The sequence below is a fragment of the Schistocerca nitens genome, chromosome 9 (assembly GCF_023898315.1).
Source record: "Schistocerca nitens isolate TAMUIC-IGC-003100 chromosome 9, iqSchNite1.1, whole genome shotgun sequence".
NCBI classification, from domain to species: domain Eukaryota; kingdom Metazoa; phylum Arthropoda; class Insecta; order Orthoptera; family Acrididae; genus Schistocerca; species Schistocerca nitens.
The window spans coordinates 113600297-113621850 of NC_064622.1; the positions used below are offsets into that span (position 1 = coordinate 113600297).

General features: G+C 38.1%; 2 protein-coding genes across 4 annotated transcripts in view; one reads left to right on the forward strand and one right to left on the reverse strand.

The window, feature by feature from the left end:
• LOC126204425 (AP-5 complex subunit mu-1-like) overlaps positions 1–3180 on the forward strand; it is a 61351-nt gene extending 58171 nt beyond the window's left edge. For both annotated transcript variants that reach the window (XM_049938814.1, XM_049938815.1), the window contains exon 10: positions 1247–3180. In XM_049938814.1, the coding sequence (XP_049794771.1) occupies positions 1247–1362 (116 nt within the window). In that variant the 3' untranslated portion in view covers positions 1363–3180. The remainder of the gene's footprint in view (positions 1–1246) is intronic.
• LOC126204427 (DNA-directed RNA polymerase II subunit RPB9) lies at positions 1219–17363 on the reverse strand. Of its 2 annotated transcripts, XR_007540501.1 has the most exons (6): positions 17207–17363; positions 16971–17025; positions 16624–16697; positions 16410–16536; positions 14954–15084; positions 1219–1352 (listed from the first exon to the last, which is right to left on the reverse strand). XR_007540501.1 is itself a non-coding variant. In XM_049938816.1 (5 exons), exons 1-5 carry the CDS (start codon positions 17278–17280, stop codon positions 15022–15024), a joined length of 393 nt encoding a protein of 130 aa, XP_049794773.1. In that variant the 5' UTR covers positions 17281–17363; the 3' UTR covers positions 14817–15021. The 2 variants fall into 2 exon arrangements, 1 of the variants encoding a protein (XP_049794773.1); XM_049938816.1 differs by lacking the exon at positions 1219–1352 and having other exon boundaries at positions 14817–15084.
• Positions 17364–21554: the final 4191 nt, after the last annotated feature.

Below are 21554 nucleotides of genomic sequence, written 5' to 3' on the forward strand. Positions count from 1 at the left end.
GATGTGTCTTCACTCTAGAGCAATCCTTGCTTTTGGGATGTGACACCACTCCAAACGTAGCTGTCGGTGAAATGATATTACTGGCAGCCTACTGATGGAATAGTGATCCAGTAGCCCAGTGTCCATTAGTCTCCAGCTGATGGTATGTGATCACACAGGTTGTTGTTACCTGTGCCCAGAGTGGCAAGTGCTGGTATGTAGGTGTTATGATGTGCGTAGTGCAAAGTAGGGCAGTCCTCCTTCAGTGTGGCCAGACTCAGGTGACCAGATCCTTCTCAGGTTCTCCATGTTCTTTGATATTGCGCAATTTGACCAGCCAACTATGTCCAGACCCACAGTGATGTCCCTTTCAAATTCTGTCAGATTACATTGTCTCACGTGAGCATGTTGCATTCTCCTTGGTCCTTTACAGTGCTCAGTAATCATCAAACACATATAATGCCCATATTATACTCTGTCAGGCCTGATAACAAGTTCACATGGTGGCATCATGAATGCAGTTGTAGATGATGCTGACTCTGTAATCATTCACGTACCTTCTGATGGTATGTACACATGTGGGAGTATGTCTAAATTGGCCCATTCCTTCTAGGTGTTAACGTTTTTGTCAGTGAGTGTACTAAGCTTGCCTAGTGTGCATCAAGCAACTTCTCCATGATCTTTGATATTTTCTAAAATCAGCCCACATCACCCAGAGTAGCTTTTTGCTGCCCTCTTGACTTTCTCAGCTTACCAGCCTGGAGTCAGTTTTCTTGCTGCTGAGCTCAGGAGTGTCACATGATTCCATGCATCATCTTGTCACCATCTAGTATGCCCCAGTCACTGGTGGGTCCTATCTTGTCAGAGAGAGCCACATGTGAGAAGACTCATGCTGTACATCAGCTGACTCCCTTGAAATTCAGAACTTTTGTATGGCTGTTTGTTTTTAATGTGCACACGGTATGTCTGGAATGGAAGTTTACAGATAACATGAATTACTAGCTCTGATTTGTGGCACAGAGAAACTGGTGAATGGATGGACCAAGAGAGCACTCTGTTAGATTTCAAGAGATGAGTGTGAAGTCTGCTCATGTTTGTGAGGCATGCTTTACGAACAAAGTGAAGGTAATATTGCCAATGAAGAGTGTGCTTCTGGTTTTATTCTGCTCATTTTTGTGTCAGTAATAAAAACCTGTAACTACAGTGAAATGTAGATGTAACATTTCCTTTACAACTATTTCATTCTGTGAAATATTTTCCTTTACAGCTTCAGAATTTTTGTCTGGAACGTTTACCATCTGGAACTCCGAGGGGGAAATTCCTGTTATCACCAATCCTCCACTTGAAGAACTACAGTCTTGTTTGTCAGCACCCTGTGAATAATTTGAAATGTTTTACCAGCAGAATCAGCACTAAATATTTTGGACATAAGACAATCAAGAGTTTAAATGTGTTCCTTAATGTTTGAAGTCTTCTGTTCTGTCTAAAACATCGTTTATTTTATCAGTGTGATTGTACTTGTACATGCAAGCACAAATACACAAGAGAGACATTGGTATCAAAAAACAATGATAAACAATAAATTTAGACAAACAACATTGAATTTGTTAAAACTCATGTGCAAGACCTGAAGAACAAGATGATGTTTTATGGAGAGAGTTAACCATTCATTCAAGCTAGGCAATAGTAATAGTGCTGAACAATGTAACATGGAACTTTACATGATGCAATGAAAGAAAAAAAAATACACCACAAATCTAACATGGCCAGGAATGTTGTAAAAATCAGTAGGAAGTAAAGTGAATAAATATCAAAGAGCACTATTTTCATACATAGTACATAATGTCAAAGTTAGTTTGTTTATGTCTCATATGGTTAGTCCAGATGACACAAAGGACAAAATAATATGTAAAGGATATGGATGTGGTGGAGAGGGAACTGTAGATTGAGGTCACAAGAGAAGGCATGCATAGAATAAAAAGGTGAATAAAAGCATTATTTATCTTTTTTTAAAGAAAAGTGCAGGGGCTGGTGTGGTTGAGCACCAGTAGACAGTATAACTATATAAACTGTTGAACCTAATTAGATTACAGGAATGTAAGGTAGTATTAAAAGGACATCCATTTTATGAAGCTCATAGTCTGGTGCATGTGGTCCACTGGCACAGTTAGTTGTGTCGGTGTAGTAAGCCATAGTATGGCACTCAGATTCCATTTGGGTTAGAATTTTGAGATATTTGGGTAGACTTCTTTACGTTCTGTAAAATATGGTATATGTAAAAGTCTTGCATGTGTAGTAAAAATTATCGTTTAGGATGCTGGCATGCCCAGACTTTAATTTTTGATTCAGAGTTGAACACAAAGAGACTGTATTTCTATAATACAAAAGGTTTTTATTCAGTCACTTGTATATGTATGTATAATGTTTTGTATTTATTTTTGTACTGAAGAAAATAGACTGTTTTCATAAAATGATGTATTTTTGCTTTATTGATTTTTGTTATCTTTGACTGCAAATCTCATTAAATATAATGTGATTTTTACCACACTGGGGAACGAACCGAGGTATGGGTTATGCAGTAACTCATTTTAAATACCTTTCTGTAGTGTTGCAATGCCTTCTCAACAGATTCCACAGCATCTACATCTATATCCACACTCTGCAAACCATCACATGTACATGGCACCAGTTATTAGGGTTTCTTCTTGTTCCACTCAGTATAGAGCATGGGAAGAATGATCTACATCTACATAGATACTCAGCAAGGCAAGTCAAGGCAGAGGGTAACCTGTACCACTACCAGTCATTTCCTTTCCTGTTCCACTCACAAATAGAACGAGGGAAAAATGACTATCTATATGCTTCCGTATGAGCCCTAATTTCTCATACCTTATCTTTGTGGTTCTTACTCACAATATATGTTGGCGGCAGTAGAATCATTTAGCAGTCGGCTTCAAATGCCGGTTCTCTAAATTTTCCCAATAGTGTTTCTCGAAAAGAATGTCGCCTTTCCTCCAGGAATTCCCATTTGAGTTTCCGAAGCATCTCTATAATATTTATGTGTTGTTTGAATCTACCAGTAACAAATCTAGCAGCTTCCTCTGAACTACTTCGTTGTCTTCCTTCAATCTGACCTGGTATGGATCCCAAACATTTGAGCAGTACTCAAGAATAGGTCACACCAGTGTCCTATACAGTGTTGCCTTTACAGGTGAACCACTCTTTCCTAAAATTCTCCCAAAAAACCGAAGTTGACCATTCACCTACCCTGCCACAGTTATCAGCTGCTTATTCCATTTCATATCACTTTGCAACATTATGCCCAGATATTTAAATGACTTGACTGTGTCAAGCAGGACACTAATAATACTGTATCTGAACATTACAGGTTTGTTCTTCCAGCTCATCCACATTAACTTACATTTTTCCACATTTAGAGCTAGCTGTCATTCATCACACCAATTAGAAATTTTGTCTAAGACATCTTGTATCATCCCACAGTCACTCAAAACCTTCCTGCATGCCATAGCATTATCAGCAAACAACCACAGATTGCTGCCTGCCCCATCTGCAAGATCAATTGTGTATACAGAAAATAACAGTGGTCCTATCACACTTCCCTTGGTCGTTCCTGACGATACCGTTCTCTCTGATAACACTCACCATCGAGGATAACTTACTGAGCTCTATTACTTAAGAAGTCTTCAAGCCACTCACATATCTGTAAACTTATTCCATATGCTTGTACCTTTGTTAACAACCTACAATTGGGAACCGTGTCAAATGCTTTCCATAAATCTAGAAATATGGAATCCGCCTGTTGCCCTTCATCCATAGTTCACAATATATCGTGAGAAAAGGGCAAGCAGAGTTTCGCACAAATGATGCTTTCTAAAACCATGCTGATTAGTGGACATAAGCTTCTCAGTCTCAAGAAAGTTTAATATATTCAAACTGAGAATATGTTCAAGTATTCTGCAGCAAACTGAAGTTGAAGATATCAGTCTGTAATTTTGTGGGTCGGTTCTTTTACCCTTCTTATATAGTGGAATCACCAGCGCTTTTTTGTGCTGGGCAAGAAATTCATGATAAATGCAAGCTAGGTAAGTGGCCAGTGCTACAGAGTGTTGTGACATATCCCATCCATTGAATGAGAGGTATATCCTTAAATGCGTATGTCAGATTGAGAGTAGTCGATGAGTGGTAAGCACCCAACTGTTGGGAGGTGTTTTTTAAATCATAGGTGCTGATACCAGAGCTAATGATCCAGTGACTGTTGGGAAGTGGGTAGGAGTCAGGCGACCCTACCTGCTGAGATGTAGATAGGAGTTCCATGGAGCAGGCAGTGTGGAGGATAGAGCCCCATAAAATTTAAGAATGAGAAATGTCAAAAATCTGTTATGTACGTAGTACAGAAAGGCAGTATACAAGTTAGAAGCTGTCTTCATTTATCGTGTCATAATTTTGACGATGAATTGAATCTCACTTCCTATTTACGTGGTGGAGTGAACAAGAACGAGAAGTTAATTTTCATCAGTTTTATCTGCAGACTCATAAGGAGGCAAAGTCTGAGCTAAGTTGGAGGAAGAAGGTGCACTATTCAGGGCACAGACTAGCTGGGCCCTGATTAATAATACTTAATGATGACCGAAAATTCAGTAAGCGACATTCATGGTACATAAAAGGAGTGTTCAAGTGGCAACTTATCTAAGTGTTTGGTGCAAGAGGTGAAGTATAACAAACCACCACACAGCCCAAGCCAACCTGAAACACTTCAAGAGTACTCTTTGTAAGACCGAACTGGGATTCCATCTGGACCTGTATTTGCTTTCCAATTTTTCAGTTGCTTCTCTACACCAGGGGTGCTTATTGCTTTGTCATCCATATGGGAGCCTGTCCAATGGTCAAAAGACAGTATGTTTGCACCATTCTCATGTGTGAACAATTTCTTGAACATGACATTTAAAACTTAACTTTCATTTCCCTGCCTTCAACTGCCATGCCAGACTGGTCAACAAGGGACTAAATGGAAGCCTTAGACCCGCTTAGTGATTTTATGTGGGAAGAGAATTTTCTTGAGTTCTCCGACAGATCTTTTGCCAAGGTGTGATGATGGTAAGTTGTTGTATGCTTTGTGCATAGATCGTGTCACAGATGCATGAACCTCTATTAACCTAATAACATAGGGGTTGTAGTATATTTCTAGAGTCACCCTCTAAAGCCGGTTCTTGAAACTTTGTTAATAGACTGTCACAGGACAGTTTACATCTGCTAGTTCAGTTTCTTTAGTATCACTACAACACTCTCCCACAGATATTCTGGAACAGATCACATGAGTTATTTGTAAGCAATCTCCAGTATTCTACCAATAAACCAAAGGCTACAATCTGCTTTACCCATGACTAAGCCTGTGATCATTCCATTTCACATCCCTAAAAAGTGTTACACTCAGATATTTGTATGGGTTGGCCGATTCCAACAGTTATTTATTAATATTATACTCATAGGATACCACTTTTTTTATTTCGTGAAGCACAGTTTTACATTTTTGGACATTTAAAGCAAGTTGCCAGTCTTTGGACCACTTTGAAATCTTATCAAGATCTGACTGAACATTTATGCAACAACAAAAATAATCAATTATTTATAATATAATATAAATGGATAGATAAATAATCTACTCGCCAAGTGATGGCACTATTATCATCATCTCCAAGGTCATTAATATACAACACAGACAGCAAGAGTCGCAACACACTTTCCTGGAGCATACCCAAAGTTACTTCTACAGCTGATGAAGACTCTCCATCCAAGATAACGTTCTGTGTCCTCTCTATCAGAAAATCCTCAGTCCAGTCACAAATTTCACTTGATACCCCATAATAGTGAACTTTTGACCATAAGTGCAGGAGTGGTATTGAGTCAAATGGTTTTAAGAAATCAAGAAATGCTGCATCTACCTGCTTGCCTTGGTTTCAGTACGTCACGTAAGAAAAATGCAAGCTGTGTTTCACATGATCAATGTTTTTGAATTCCATGCTGGTTGGCATGGAGGTCATTCTGTTCAAGGGACTTCATTATGTTTGAGCTCAGAATATGTTCTAAGATTCTACAACAAGCATTAGTGCCTATGACCTTCAACAGCCGAATTACATCACTCGTCCTGAAACTGGGTTTTTCAGCAGTGTAAAATTAGAGTTCACACCATACTTGTACAAAGATCACAACAAACAGAGGGATAAAAAGTAAAAACCTATCAGGTCTAGTAGAAACCACAATTTCATGGGTTTGTAGCATTATTACAGTGACATAAAACAAATTTGTCTTTGGTGCATCATGAACCATATGGAGAATAAGTGTTTCTCACTACACAATTGATCTTATAAGAAGTCGTCATTGTCGTTGTCATCGTCGTCGTCATCACTTCAAGCATTAGGCCTTTTTTCATTTTGCCTGTTATGGTATCCATTGCTTCCTCAGTCGTCCTCGACTTCTCCTCCTAACTGGCTTAAATCTTATCTGAAGAGGTAGTCTTTCCCCACTTACTCATTCAAGGTGTTTATTCCAGTTTCCCCAATTTTCTTTTATTTTATTGAAGATATTAAATATATTCAATTCTTTTCTAATTTCCAAATTTGCAATATGTTGGCTGTTGTGCATCCCTTTACTTTTCTTATAAATCTCATCTCTGTTGCTGGTCTGCAACTTTCTTCACATTTAGATATAACATGCAATTCACTTCTGTAACAAGCATTGGAACTGCCATCGTCTTCCAAAATTTCAATCTTGTTCTTTCCTGTTTTTTTTTTTTATTTTATTTTTTTTTAACATCTGTTTGTTGTTCCACATATATTCTGAAACTCTGCTAATTTCTGCTCTCTGTCATACACATATGTGACATTACAACCTAAATAGTTAAAATGTTTAACAAGTTCTATTGTTAATCACAAGTTGTGTCTGTATAGCCATGGGGCTGTAACCAACTTACCAGCTGAGCTGTCCTCTATTTTAGGAGATGACCAATCATATGTGGTTTATGTTTTAAGATTCTGTGTGATGTCTGCTCTTCTCAGTGGTATGTTAAACAGGGGAAAGTCCCGGTCAGAATATCAACAATTACGCAAAGAATAGATTGCTACACACCATAAAGATGACCTGTTGAGTTCAAAACAGGTACAATGAAAAGACTCTTACTCACAGCTTTCGGCCAAAGCCTTCTTCAGAAAAAAGCAGGCACTCATGACTGCTTTATCTGGCTGTTCCAGCCAGACTACAACTATCACATTGAACAAAAGCAGCAATCAGGAGTGAGGTAGGGAAGGGGACAGATAGTACAAATGTGGGGAGAGAAGAGCGCCAGTAGTGGAGCATGCAGTGACTAGAAGATGCAGGACAAGGCTGCCATGGGTAGCATCATCAGGAGGCTGTGGGGGGGAGGGGGGAGGAAAGGAAATGAACCGAGGGGGGAAAAGGCTCGTGGTACAATTGTCAGAGAGCAAGTACAATGAAGCAGCAGGGATATGAATTGGGAGGAGGTTATAAGACAGAGAGAGTGGACACTGTTTGGTGGAAGGTGTGGGGACAACCTACTATAACCCCACATCCTCCACCCAGTGTCCCCTCTGTCCTATAACCTCCTCCCAAGTTCATGTCCCCTCACCCTCATTGTACTTGTTCTCTGCCATTGCACCCAACAGTCTTTTCCCCTCTCTGCTCCTCTCCTTTTCCCTCTCTCCCTTGCCCTCCCGATGCTGCCCCTGGCAATCTTGTCCTGCCACCTTATAATCCCTACATGCTCCACCAGACAGCACTCTTCTCTCCCCACCCCCACCTGTACTCTGCTATCCCTCTGCCATTCCTGATTGCTGGATTAGTTTAACGCAACAGTTGCAGTCTGGCTCAAGTGGTCAGATATACCAGTCATGTGTGCGTGAGGTGTGCCTGCTTGTGTGAATTTGTGTGCGTTTTCCTTTCTTTTATGAATGCATTGGCCAAAAGCTTAGTGTGTAACAGTCTTTTCATTGTGCCCATCTGCGCTCAACATGTCATCTTTATGGTGAGCAGCAATCTATCCTTTTCATAATTGTCAGTGGTATTTTACGTTGATGATTTTAACGTGTTTTCAGGGTGGCTGCTTAATCTTTTATTTTCCAATTGCTCAACTACGCACTGTCCCCTGTTACTCTATTTTAGATGTTGTGTAGTTATAATCTGTGTATTTTAATCACAAACTGCCTTGTGACCGCTTTTGATGTTACGTATGATGGAGGGAGTGTGTCAGGTTGGCTGAAGATTACATTTTATATTTTACCACCTGTTGCTTACTTTTCACAAAACAAAACCACATTCCTCTTACATCAGCTGACTATGAGTGCTGATAACCTTACTGTTGAGCACCCTATACATACATACATCATACATACCACCACCGCTAAAGGCTATTGATTTTGTCTTTTCTTAAATTGTTAAATGGTGCTTTTCACAAGTCTTACCTAATAAATTTATTCCCCTTTGTATGTCAGCTTCACTCTCAGCCATAAACGGGTGTTGTGTGCTTATAGAAGCGTGAATTTCCATTAATCTTAATTTGCCTGTTAAAAATCTATCTACAGGCTGCATCATCTAAATAAATGTTAAAAAGTGTAGGTGAAATTCTGCACCCTTGTCTTAACTCCTCTGTGCCTACAGCCTGTGTTGCAGTATCATTTGTATCTAAATCTACAGTCGTGTGTTTTCACAGATTTTTTAAAATGTTCATTAGGTGCTGTGAATATCCACAGTTTCTTTCTATCAGTATTATCAAATAAAAAATTAAAACTAAACTCCGCCCAAACAGGCCGTGAAGGCCCAACAGTACTGACCGGCCACTGTGTCATCCTCTGCTCACACCCGTCACTGGATGCAGATAAGTAGTAGTATTTGGTCAGCACACCACTCTCCCGGCTATATGTCAGTTTACTAGACCAAGCATTAATAAGATCAATGGATACTAAATGTGTTCTCTGTTATACTCTCCGGTGTTTCTCAATTACTCATTTAATTATAAATATTGCATCTGCTGTCAACCTGCCCCTCCAAAATCCCCTTTGTTATTTGCCTAATAAACTCTTAAGCTATAGCTTTTAACCTCTTCTTCAGTATTCTCATACGAACTTTTTATGCGGTGTCCAGTAAGCTAGTTCCTATAGAGTTCTTACAGTTACTGTGGTCTCCCATAAAGGCATAATGAATCAAATGACTACCAAAATGTATGGGATCTGCATTAAAAAAAAAATACACAGGCATGCAAAATCTTGGAAGTGTACATCTGATTGTAGATTACAAATTAAGCATTTTGTTCCAGATAGATTGTAACACTATACACACTGCAGCATGTATCTGGCTATCTTGCCTACAAGCAATCAAAAAGGAAACAAAGAACACAGAAACTTCCATAAAAATGCAATACAACTAACACCAACATCGTAACTGGCAACTCGACGTTAAGGCTGCAGCCTTGGTGCTGGCACATAACTGCAGTTGTTCAGATTGCTAGCTGAATGCATTACTTGTGATTGGTGTGAAGTGCAATAGTCTACATCATCCGATGACAGTAAACAGTGGTTGGTTTGCACCAGAAATATGGTTATTGGCTAGGGGAAAGCAGAGGAGATAAAGGTGCACACTTTGAATACAGAATGTCCACACTGCAGTTACTTCTGCCGGTTCTAACAATAGTTTAAGAACTATCCAAGGCAATTTTCAAACAGCTAGTTATGTCATAAAAAATTTTCCCATTTACTTTAAATATTATTAACAAGGCGTAGTAAAACATTTGAAGATTTTGTCTATCATATTAATTAAATTTCTGTGGAAGAGCAATTGGTAGAGCTTTTCACTCTGAGTTAATATTTTGTACATTTTTATCTGCATCTACTTTATATACTACACTCGCCACACCTGTTTTCGCCCTGATATTTTACAAAATATGAATGATAAATTAGGTGAAACAGAGGAACTAATTTCCAAACTTTTAATTATCTGTATGACTCTGTCCCTAAATATCTTGTCATTAAAAAGTGGTTGAAACAATTTCCTGTCTAAATTGTCACTTTTCATTCTCATCCTTGAAATTATCTTCTACACTCAAAACATACATTACTCTGTATATGTTGGTTTCATTGGTAGGATACCAAGAAAATGAAGTCACTCTACAAAGGAAATTTGTAGGATATGCTCATGTGACCCAGTCATCATGTGGATGTATACAAGGTAGGACTACAAGCAGGTAATGAGCGTTTACAAAGAATGGCAGCATCTTTAGTCACAGAATTGCTTAAATAACTTACTGGAATGCAGCTGGGTGATATTGCCAACAATCACCAATATTTCAACAGATGCATACATGCTCATTTTCAAGGCAACACTGCTCACAGTACACGGCTGTACTCCATGGAGTCCCTCAGGGATCGGTCCTAGGTCCGCTGCTGTTTCTGATTTGCATAAACAACCTACCTTTGTCATGGAAAACATGCAAGATAACTATGTTTGCTAATGATTGTGATAAACAATAAACAGTCCACTGACATATAACCTGAAGCCAACAAATTACTTTCAGACTAAATTCATTAACAGTGAACCTGAGCAAAAGCAACTACATCCACTTCAGTTTTGATCACAGAGTCCCATAAGAGATTCCTAATGTACGTGACAGTCAGCAAATACAAGGAGTACATTGCACCAAATTCTTATGTCTGTTCATAAACAGTAGGGTCAGCTGGGACCATCATATCCTCCAAACCATAAAACATGTGTCCTCTGATACTTTAGCATTAGGACAATCTCACAAATTGGAGACATCAGTGTCACCAAATCTACTTATTTTGGGTACTTCCTCTCCATGTGCTATCTTCTGGGGCAACTCACCATCACATAAAATCTTCTTGCAGCAGAAAAAAATATGTACAGAGTACACCCAAGAACCTACTACCGTAATCTGTTCTAGAAGTTTCTTGTCTGACAATCTTGCCCACTATGAAACAAACGAAATGTCCATAATCACAATCCAAGGAGGAAGACTGACCTCCAGTGTAGAATAAAAAATCTAACTCAGGTGCAGAAAGGTGTAAGCACTCTAGTGCTAGAATTTTCAATTCACTGCCAAATTCCATCAAATGTAAGAAAGCATTATTTAAAAATAATTTAAAGATACATTTACTTGAAAAATCCCTTTAATTATTACATTAATTTTTTGACAGAGAAGCATAAAATTTGGGAACATATATTCACTGCAAGTTTGTCAGGTTTTATCAACATGTGTTAATCTTTGTCTTTATCAATACTTATTTTTTTCTGTTGTATTTTTATATTGTGTACTTTCCCTGCAACTGTTTTTGTTTAATAACTTATGTCCTACGTCTGTTTTTGTATAGTAACTACTATGTTCTATGAAAATATACTTGTATGTTCTTTAAATCATTCCAAATTCTAGAATCTCACATTAAAGAATCGAATATATATATATAAATAAATAAAATAAAGCTCATGCAATAGTGGACATCAATATAAAGGCAGGAGAGTTCCATGAAAGTAATATTACATCATCTGAAGCATATACTTACCAAATTTACTATGAAAGTAATAGGTACACTTAGACATTAACAATCATGACTGAATTACAAAGTTTCTTTCACACTACCACAAGTAACAAAATAAAATGGAAATTGGCATCAAGGCACCCATTGTCATGTTGTGTTGTGTTTTTGCATTGTTAGTAATTCATCCATACTTTGTTGTTCTTAATTACCTCAAAAATTCTGTTCAGTTTTGTTAGGACTGTAATTCTCTCAGTGAAATTTTTGCTCGTCTTCTCATATCACTCTTTTCAGCTCACATTTGCCTCAAATTGCCTTCCATAGTGATAAACACACCTTACAAGTATTCCGGGCTACATGCAGCTCAGGGCAAGACATCATTATCTGTATCTTCAAAACCACTTCTGGGTTCTAGCAGAACCATACACAGCTGCATTACCTTGTTGAAACATTAGGCTTCCATCCCCCAGGTCCTCACGCATTCTAAACAATTCTGTTTCCAGCATCTCAATGTACACAGAGTTCATTCTAGTGTTCAGCCAACCAGTGCGATTTACCTTTAATGCAGAAGACTCCCAATTATCTGCTGCTCTGTTCTCAGACCATGCCAACCTGAAATTTATCCTGCCCAAACAGATTAAACTACTACTAGTCACTGAAGATCACTTTATTCCATTCTGAAGTCCATCACATATGTTTTCCAGAAAACTACAGTCTAAACTGTTTATGTTTGGTTGTTAATGAGGGATTCTGCAATAATTTCTTGAATGTGATATGTTTGTCATATGACAGTTTGTGGTATACGTCTGGCAGTTTTAAATCTGCAACAGGTTGAGAAAAATAATGGTTTGTAGCACTTGCTTTGAGCAAAAACAACACTATGCTTCAGACAATTTTCCACTTTGCCCATTTTTCTGTTCTGACCACATTGTGCACCCAATCTAACAAAATTATCAACCAATGTACTTTAACAGTTCTTTTTGGCAATTTGACGATTATATAGTACCGTTTGCTCGTACATACCAATTTTTGCTTTTTCATCACATAACTGTTTTCTGCATAGCATTGTCACAACCGTGTTTTATGTACACATCATTCACTATCACTAATTCTGTCCATTTCTATCTGCAGTAAAGGCACGTACACACATACTAAACACCACACACAGACGACTCCCTTTATACTGAGTTCTACTCTCTACCACCCAAATCACTGACATCTTGTATATACTGTACTACTGACATCAAATGCAATACCATTCGACTGCATTTGTCGGTGTATTAGATTTCATACTATTGCATAAACATTACACACAACTATTCCAACTGACATTAATTTTCCAGCAAATATTCATACCTTTATACTGGTTTCCACTACTGATGAGTAAGATTATACTGTTCTCTTTATATTGAATTTTGGCTATATACTGCTGTAACTTCTGCGCACATGTTCTTTATTATGACAGTTATATTTGTTGTTTAATCCACCACTTGTTCAAGGTTACTAGAAATTACCACCAGTGAGTTCCAACATTTATTTGTTTTGCTCCTAACATGCAAACAAGCCATATTGTCAATTCTTGACCGAATCTCTACTGAACTGCATTGAGAATACAAGATTACTTTTCAGTCCATTACATGGGTGACTGCCCAGTGATTTACAGTTATGAATTTAAAAATAAATTGAAATAAAAATTCAAACTAGGCAATTCATTCGGCTGGTGCAAAACTTGTGAGCTGTTTAGTTTCATTCCAGATTCTGATAAGTCATCATTTCCTTTACACAATTAAGGTTTAGACTGATTCCTTGAATATGCAAGTATGGGAAGTAGATGAAAGGAAGGACATTATAATCACAACATTTACAGTTAAAACACTTTATTTGCAGTTCAAAATACATTGGGGAAAAAGCCTTGATCTTGGAATGAATTAATTTCAGAGACATGACAGATCTTTCTAATCTTCCCACTAAAACTAATGGCACAAGGTAATGTAATGACTATAATCAAAGTTTCAAAACTAACGTTCTTTGTTTAAAGCTATTGACTCATTGTCTTACAATGTCAAAACAATCAATAGTTACTTCATTAACTGAAAATAAACTTACAGGGTGAACATGCTAATGTTAATTTCCACATGGAACCATGGTAATATGGTAAAATAGGCACAGTGCATTTACATGTTTAATGGAATACTGTTGGCAGTTGTCACTGTGGGACGATAGGAAAGCCTGGAATGTGTGAACAGCTATTTCCAAATAGCTGTCAAGAAAGCAGCGAGCAGACAACATGATTTGTATTAACAAAATAAAACCAAGGAACATGCAAAGTACTGAAAGAAGTTAAATAAGAAAAAAAAAAGAAAAAAAACCATAGCATTCCCTATCTCAAAACCTCAAAGCATTTGTCAAAAAAATAAAATTAATCTTGTGGCCAAAATTAAAATGTAAATTAATGTGGAACATACATAACCTCTGATCACTCAGTCTTATGAATCAATACACAAATGCTCAGTAACTGTAGCTTCCTTGCATAACATGACATATGTTGACCTTGCTACTTCACAATCCAACTATCCTTGACCTTTGCAAGAGACCAATCTATGACAAACTTCATCCCAAAGCATCAACAGATAAACATCAGTGCATTGGTAGCAGCAATCTAAGACAAGCTTTCATAACCCAACGTAATCATGGATAATCTGCAAAGAATATCAGATGGTTTCAATTTCGTCACTCCACACACACTTTCCTCATAAATCACTGGTTACCTAAAACTACACACCCACTGCAAAAAAAAAAAAAAAAAAAAAAAAAAAAAAAAAAAAAAACTAACATTGTCAATCTGTAGAGGAAAATATCAGTGACGTAACAAACAAAACTGGCACAACACTTTATTGCCCTCCCCCTCCAGAATTATTATGTAACATATTTTCTGGAAAATCTTGTTTGTCTTTGAGATGATTTGGCACCATTCTGCGAGCTGCGCCCCTGGGGGTGATAGTCTTCCCGCCCCTCCCCTCACTATGCCAGTGGGTGACATAGCTCCAATTTTCTGTACTTCAATATGGAATCTGTATAGCAAGTCCATATAACATCAGCTAACAGATTTTCAATGTGTTTCAGGTCAAATATAATTTATTTCATACACAACTGTAAATCCATGATTAAATTTTATCTTTCAGTGCTATGTACTATTTTAAATTAAAATCTTTTCAAAAGTGACATTATTTATTAAAATCTATAACTTACATTTTCAAACTGAAAAAACAACCAATACACAATTAAAAAAAAACATAGCCACTCACAATGTATGCAATGAGGCAGAGCACACTCAACAAAAATAGTTTATATTACAATTATTTAGCGTGCACACATGCAAGCACCCGCACATGTACACGCACCCGCACTTCACAACTATCCTGTGCAAGTTGATGTGAAGTAAAGGTGCACAGCTCCTCCAAATCACTATTTACTCTGTCCATCTGTGCGTACAATGAGTATTTGTACACACATAGTAAAGTCTCATCTCCTCCTACAAAGAGAACATATGTATATATTATTGCTAGTTTTTGCTGAGTCTTAAAATTCATAAATTATAATCTGTTTACAATAAATGATTAGTCACAGGTAGCAAATGTATTTAATAATTTTTTTAAATATAGCACTAGGCATAGGGACAAACTGTTCAAGAGCAAAATCACAGTAGTGTGTTGAAAATTTAACTTTTGTAAAATTTAGTCATTGTCTGAAATTAAGAAAATTATCCACTCTCCAAAATAAAAGCTCATTTGGTTTTTATGGTGTTTCAAATATAGTATTAAAAATCTGTTCCTGTGTAATAAACCTGGTCTTGCCTGAAATATGTAAGGCATCACTATCTGAAGGCATTTTCCCAGAGAGACTGAAATATGTGGTTGTTAACTCCCCTCTTTAAGAAAGGTGATAAGAGGGATGTCAATAACTACTGACCTGTTTCACTGCTAACATTTTCTAAAATTTTTGAGATGATGAGGTATTCTAGAGTAGTATGTCACCTTAGCAACAACATATCCTTAGCAAATCACAGTTTGTGTTTCAGAAGGGTTGCGTTAGTGAGAATACAATTTATACATTCACTCACCAATATTAAATAATTACAAGTATTAAATAATAAATTAGTGCCGACTGGTATTTTCTGTGATCTATAAGAAGCATCTGATACCACCCGTCTGCTCTGACCTATGACATCACCAATATGGCAGAAATGGCTACTTCTGGCACATACAAAATAACGACAATGACATCACTACACACATGCAAACAGGGACAAAAATAAAATGACACAATGTCTCACTCCAAAAACAAAATGAAACTAACAGTACAATGGTAGAAAATTTGGGCTTAGGATGGGAACAAGCTTTTTTTTAAAAAAAAATGACCTGTTTCACAGCATGATGATCTATCACTTAAAATGTTCCATGGAACATGTAACTAATTAACCAAAGAAGCGGAACATACAGTGACTACCCTGGAACCCATGATATTTCCATTGGAACTTTGTAGAGGACTTGTAAGCATTAACATGTTTTTGTAATTTCAACTATTTGTGGCAAATCTGCAGACTGTTTTGAAGGGTACCATAGATTTCTGTGTACCAAGAATGTCTACATTACAAATAACTGTAATACTACTAAATATGGGTACTACTCAATTTGAGAAATATATGATTTTTTTTAACCAATACTCTTCCAACAACTGTAATTTATTAGTTAGAAATACGAACTGTGACAGTCTTCACACTTAATCTAATTTTACACCCAGATCAAGCTGTTTCAAGTTTAAATTTAAAGTTTTAAATGTAATGTGTGTACTACAAACCTCAGCTCTCCTTGTCTGTGCCTGGAAAAACACAGCTTCTCTGTGATTACATTTTGGACAGGGATGTTCCTCAGTTCGTGGCAATGTAGGGTCGGAAATAACATCAGAGACAATATGCGTTAACTCACTGCAGAAAGAAGAAATATCTGTCAACAGAATTGCGAAAAACTTAAAATATTGTCAGTATAAAGAATATTGTTTTGATTTTACTTACTCTATTTCGTGCATAATTTTGTTGACATAAATGCAATTGCTATCTGCTACTTGCTTGTAATCACAATTGCGGCACTGAAACATAAAAGAAAGGTACAATAACAGTTACAGTAGTAAATTTAAGAGTGATAATAGCTTCGTCAATGACACACACATATCGAGAAGCTTTCATCATCGCTCATTATTTATATCAAACCTATCAAATAATAAACACAGGAGAGGAGAGAAAATCAAATGAACGTCAACATTTCTGGTCATGACCTAACGAAAAATTTTAGTGAAATACAAACAATGTTTCAGAAAGGACAGTCATTTCCAATTCAAAGGAAGGTTTTAAGGTATACTTACAGCGTACAAAAGTACTTTGTTTTCCTTGTCTTCTTTTGGGTACAACATGTTGTTACTGAAATGAAAAAGGATCGACGTTTATCAAAAATAACTCAAGTTTCACCCTAGTAAGAACTGTATATTATTTACAAATTGCAGTTTATTAATCCCAAGACATTTCTTTGCTTGTTAATTACATTATGGTTACACCAAAGTAAATCTTAAATATTTTCATATTAAGTAAGAAATAAACTTACCATTCCTGGCAGAACCTGATTCCGACGAAACCTGGCCCATCATCATGAGTATCGTACCCCGGTATTCTGGACATGTTCTCCTGTTACTCACTGCACAACTACTTGGTGCTCTCCGTAAGTCCCTACTGCCTAGCAGTAGCAGAGCTTGTTTACCAGCAATGAGCAAACAGAAACAGCTAATTTCCAAAGATGTTACGAGTCTACTATTCATAAGCCATGTTTCCACAGGCAACAAAATCTTGCAAATGCATCCCCCCACTTCGCTTTCGGAGACTTGTACTCCACCGGTATGGTGGGAATTTCTACTGGCACAGTTTTCAAAACAACCTCAAATGATGTAATTTGTACCGACGATTGATGTGGTTGAGCTCAGGAGTCAGCAGAAGAGAAAAAGGACACCACAAATACTGGATACTGGAAGAGATTCTCCATAGAAATCATTTATGGGTGTCAAACACGCTAATAAAAGAGTTATCGGCAGGGAACGAAGTGACATTTGAAAATCATTTCAAGCAAAAATTAGAGACACGAACATGAGACATCATGGCAAGATCATATTAAGTTACAATTGACACCGAGGTAACTAGCAACTTGGAGGCACTCACCCTACAATATATGCTTGCTACACTCCTAAATGGACAATTTCTAAGTTTTTATGCGACATTATGGCTGTTATTTACAATACCCTAAGGCATACTGGAAAGTATGGCTCGCCCATTTAATGCACTTTTGCTAACGGTAACTGTCCGTGTATGGCCCTACAAAGCACGTGGATATCCTAGATTCACGCTGTAGGTGTAATAACGGTTCCTCTAGGTGCCGGCACATGCCTGCCTGGTTTTCATTGCTGGCAACGTTGACAGTGTTGAGCCCACCTTCTGCATTTCTTCTTCATTCTGGGCCGTATCACTTTCTTTGTCAGTAAGCACACTGTGACATGCACTGCCATACGAGAAAAATTCTGAAGTGCATCGAAGACTAAACTTTGAAAGTATTTGGGGATGAAGAATCGAGGCATATTACTAGATCTGTCACACCACAAAGATATACCTGATTCTGGACATCCACCTGCTCTAATTCCAGACTGGACTGCTGTTGTTCTCACAGGAAACGAAGCTCAGGGTCCGTTCCTTGTTCCTTAGCAATATTATCCCACTGTACAGAGTTTATATTTGTGCAGAATCAGAACAGAATGTTTGCGACCACATTTCTGCTTCCATTAATGTGACGCACGTCTGTTGTACATTTTGACATGAGCTCTATAAGTCTGCATTGTCTAGGAGATCCATTGGAGATTCCTTTAACGAAAAGTGCCATTAAAAGAGTGTGGTCAGTGTAGATGAACAAATTTTTCCCTTCAAGTGAGTCTCTAAACTGCCAGACGGTGGCATACATGACATACAACTCGCTCCAAGAAGATGAGAAAAAATGGTAATTATTGCCAAGAGTCATTTACGAAGTGCTGTAGAACCAACCCACTGCCCTGTGACTAGCACCTGCAATGAATGCCGTAGGCGTGTTATGGCATTAATGTGCAAGCAGCACACCCCATGTTGTGTAGTAATTCCAGCACTCCAGTCATCTTACTGGTGGCCTTACCGTCGTATACCTCACATAAATCGATATTTTAACCCCATAAATGCTGCCAGCTTCCATATACAGAGACACAAAACGCATAAAAATTCTCCGTAATTTCAATTACACCAATGCTAAATAACAACTTGACCAAGAGACCTCAGAGTTGTAAGGAACACATAAAATGGAAAATATGCACTGTAACTCAAGCCTAATTACTTCCCACTTTTGTAAAATAATACCATGAAGTTCTGATTTAACACATGAATTTTAAATTAAGCTCACAACCACCATTTCTTTATACAGTCATCACCTTAGTTAAAACAGCTGTGCTGGCAGCTGTGGCCGAGCGGTTCTAGGCGCTTCAGTCCAGAACTGTGCTGCTGCAGGTTCAAATCCTGCCTCGGGCATGGATGTGTGTGGTGTCTTAGGTTAGTTAGGTTTGAGTAGTTCTAACTCTAGGGGACTGATGACCTCATATGTTAAGTCCCATAGTGCTTAGAGCCATTTGAGCCATTTTGAAAACAGCTGTCATGAAGTACATATAATTTATCTGAGTGACTTGATCAGGAGATTACCTACCAGTAGGACTAAAGGCAAAGGTCGCTGTTACATATGCAAGGTGCCTCTGAAATTGGTTATAATCTACCACATGTGCCTCTGATATGCATCAAGTATCCCCTCTCAAAATGCAAATCACTTCACTATGGTCCAGATGTATTGTAATGCTGTGTGTGCAAGGAAACAGAGGGAAGGATGGCCCTAACATATGAACCATAGCTGTGTGACTGACAAATAAAAAAATTCAACGAGTAGTAATGGGAATTATTGACAACTGGAATGAGACAAGGAATCGGAATCACTATAAATTTATTGATCAGAGATCGTGAATAATGTGCAAGAACAAGCAACTAGACAAAAATTTTACTTGGAGGAAATGATTGCGGATACAAAAATCTGAAATACAGTTACAGCAGGTCATAGGAAGAAAAAGAGTGGAATGGGTCTGGACAGGTAATGACTGAATTGGTAATGAATGTGACGATCTGTCCAAAATGAATTGAAGTGTGATGATGAATTAACTGATGATTGTATCAGTAGGTTAGTGAGAGAGACAAATAGAATGAGAATCCCAAACAGCAAGTCATGACCAAGAGTTCACTTCGAAAGTGACTGATTAATTATCCTGCAAAATACGCACCTATCATCTTGCAAGAGTTACTCACTCCCACATCTCTGCAACACTTGCATAAAATTGGTAAACTGAGGTGAGACAAAATTGCAGGCGGTGTTGGACTCTGGCATGCTGCGTCCCATCTGCACTACTGCGCCAGTCTCCTCACAAGGAGCCTCTAGCCAGAATGTACATCTGACATAAGAAGATCTCGACCTGAATCTGTGAAAACTTGTGGTCTCTACTCCTTCGTGGTGCAGGCCCACCAAGAACAGCCTTTTAAGCCAGTCTGCAGCTGCGTCTCTGATTCTTCAAGTAGTAAATCTTGTTACACCATTACTGCTCCCATTGTACACTATTCTATGCAATTTGGAGAGATCCCGAGTGCCTCCCAATAGCAAGTTGGCGTTCCCAAAGTGTGTGAACGCCGACTAACAAACGGCGGTCCCACCTTCGTTCCTAAATCTTCTGTAAGCAAAGTTTTGATTGGGTGGCTGGTAGGGCGGCAGCACGCCACAAAGAGAGCGTACCGGAGGAGTTCTACTCATCCCATGCAACAGTGAGATGTTATCTGTCCTAGGGTCTCAGAATTGTAAACACTCTAGATCAGAGGGTCACAAACGAACTCATGGGGTTCCAGGCCCACAGAGCTACTAAACTGGTCAAAGACCGAGCCAGATTCAACTGCCAGTGAACGGGTCGAAGTCCCAGCATTCTCCCCTGCCTAAGGGCTTACGGCTAGCTGGTGTCCCAGAGGTTCCTGTGAGCTCGCCTCACCTGTCTCAGCAACTAACGTGAGCCTCTGTGTACAACATACACATCAGAACTAATGAGAAGAAGGGGTAACATCAGTAATGATAACTCACTTCTGTGGATAATTATTCTCAATTTTGCGTTCCTCTTGCGATAAATGATAAAACCCTAGTGTACCATCGATCAAGTTACTGAGCGTAATGAAAATGAAACACGGGGCTGGCTACAGCCTCACAGGCTTCACTTGAATTGGCCACTTCTTTTAGGAGTGAGGCCAGTGGCAATAGCAATGCAGTGATATGGAGCAGGTGCCAATGGTGAATAGCTTAGTATCCCCAGAAAGCTTCACAAACGTTAGTAAGTTTTAGACACAGATACGTTGTGGATAGTGTGATGTGCCTTTTGTATTTCTTGCTTTTATATTTTCGTTTTCTATAAAGTCAAAGAGAAAAAGTGAAGTGGTAGCCCAGCGTAGAGCCTGTGCCTACCGTCATGTATTTTTTATTTTCAAATGTTAAAAAAACATAACATGTTCTTCCTGTGCCTCGGTAAGAGGAAGGACTCGCTCTCTGCTAATGTACGGAGGTAGAAGCACGTTATTTTAGAGAGTAATCGGCGGTAGCCATTTCGGTTATGAGAATAAGTGAAAAGTCTGTATTTCTTATGTGTGTAGAAAAAATAATACATTCGTATTTCGTTAGTGAAAAATTGAGTTATTATTCCAAGTAGTACTGTAGTATATAAGGATTGAAGAAACCCACCTGTGTACTTCAGAGTTATCACGAAGATCTGATTACTATATCATGGACTACATCAAGATTTTGAAGGTGAATACGCCGATAGGAC

Coding starts and splice junctions, on each gene's coding strand:
- LOC126204427 (XM_049938816.1), bottom strand. CDS start 17,280: ATGTCCAGAATACCGGGGTACGATACTCATGATGATGGGCCAGGTTTC. Junction 17,026..17,206: donor ATCAGGTTCTGCCAGGAATG/GTAAGTTTATTT, acceptor TTTTCATTTCAG/TAACAACATGTTGTACCCAA. Junction 15,085..16,409: donor CACAGACAAGGAGAGCTGAG/GTTTGTAGTACA, acceptor TTCTCTTTGTAG/GAGGAGATGAGACTTTACTA.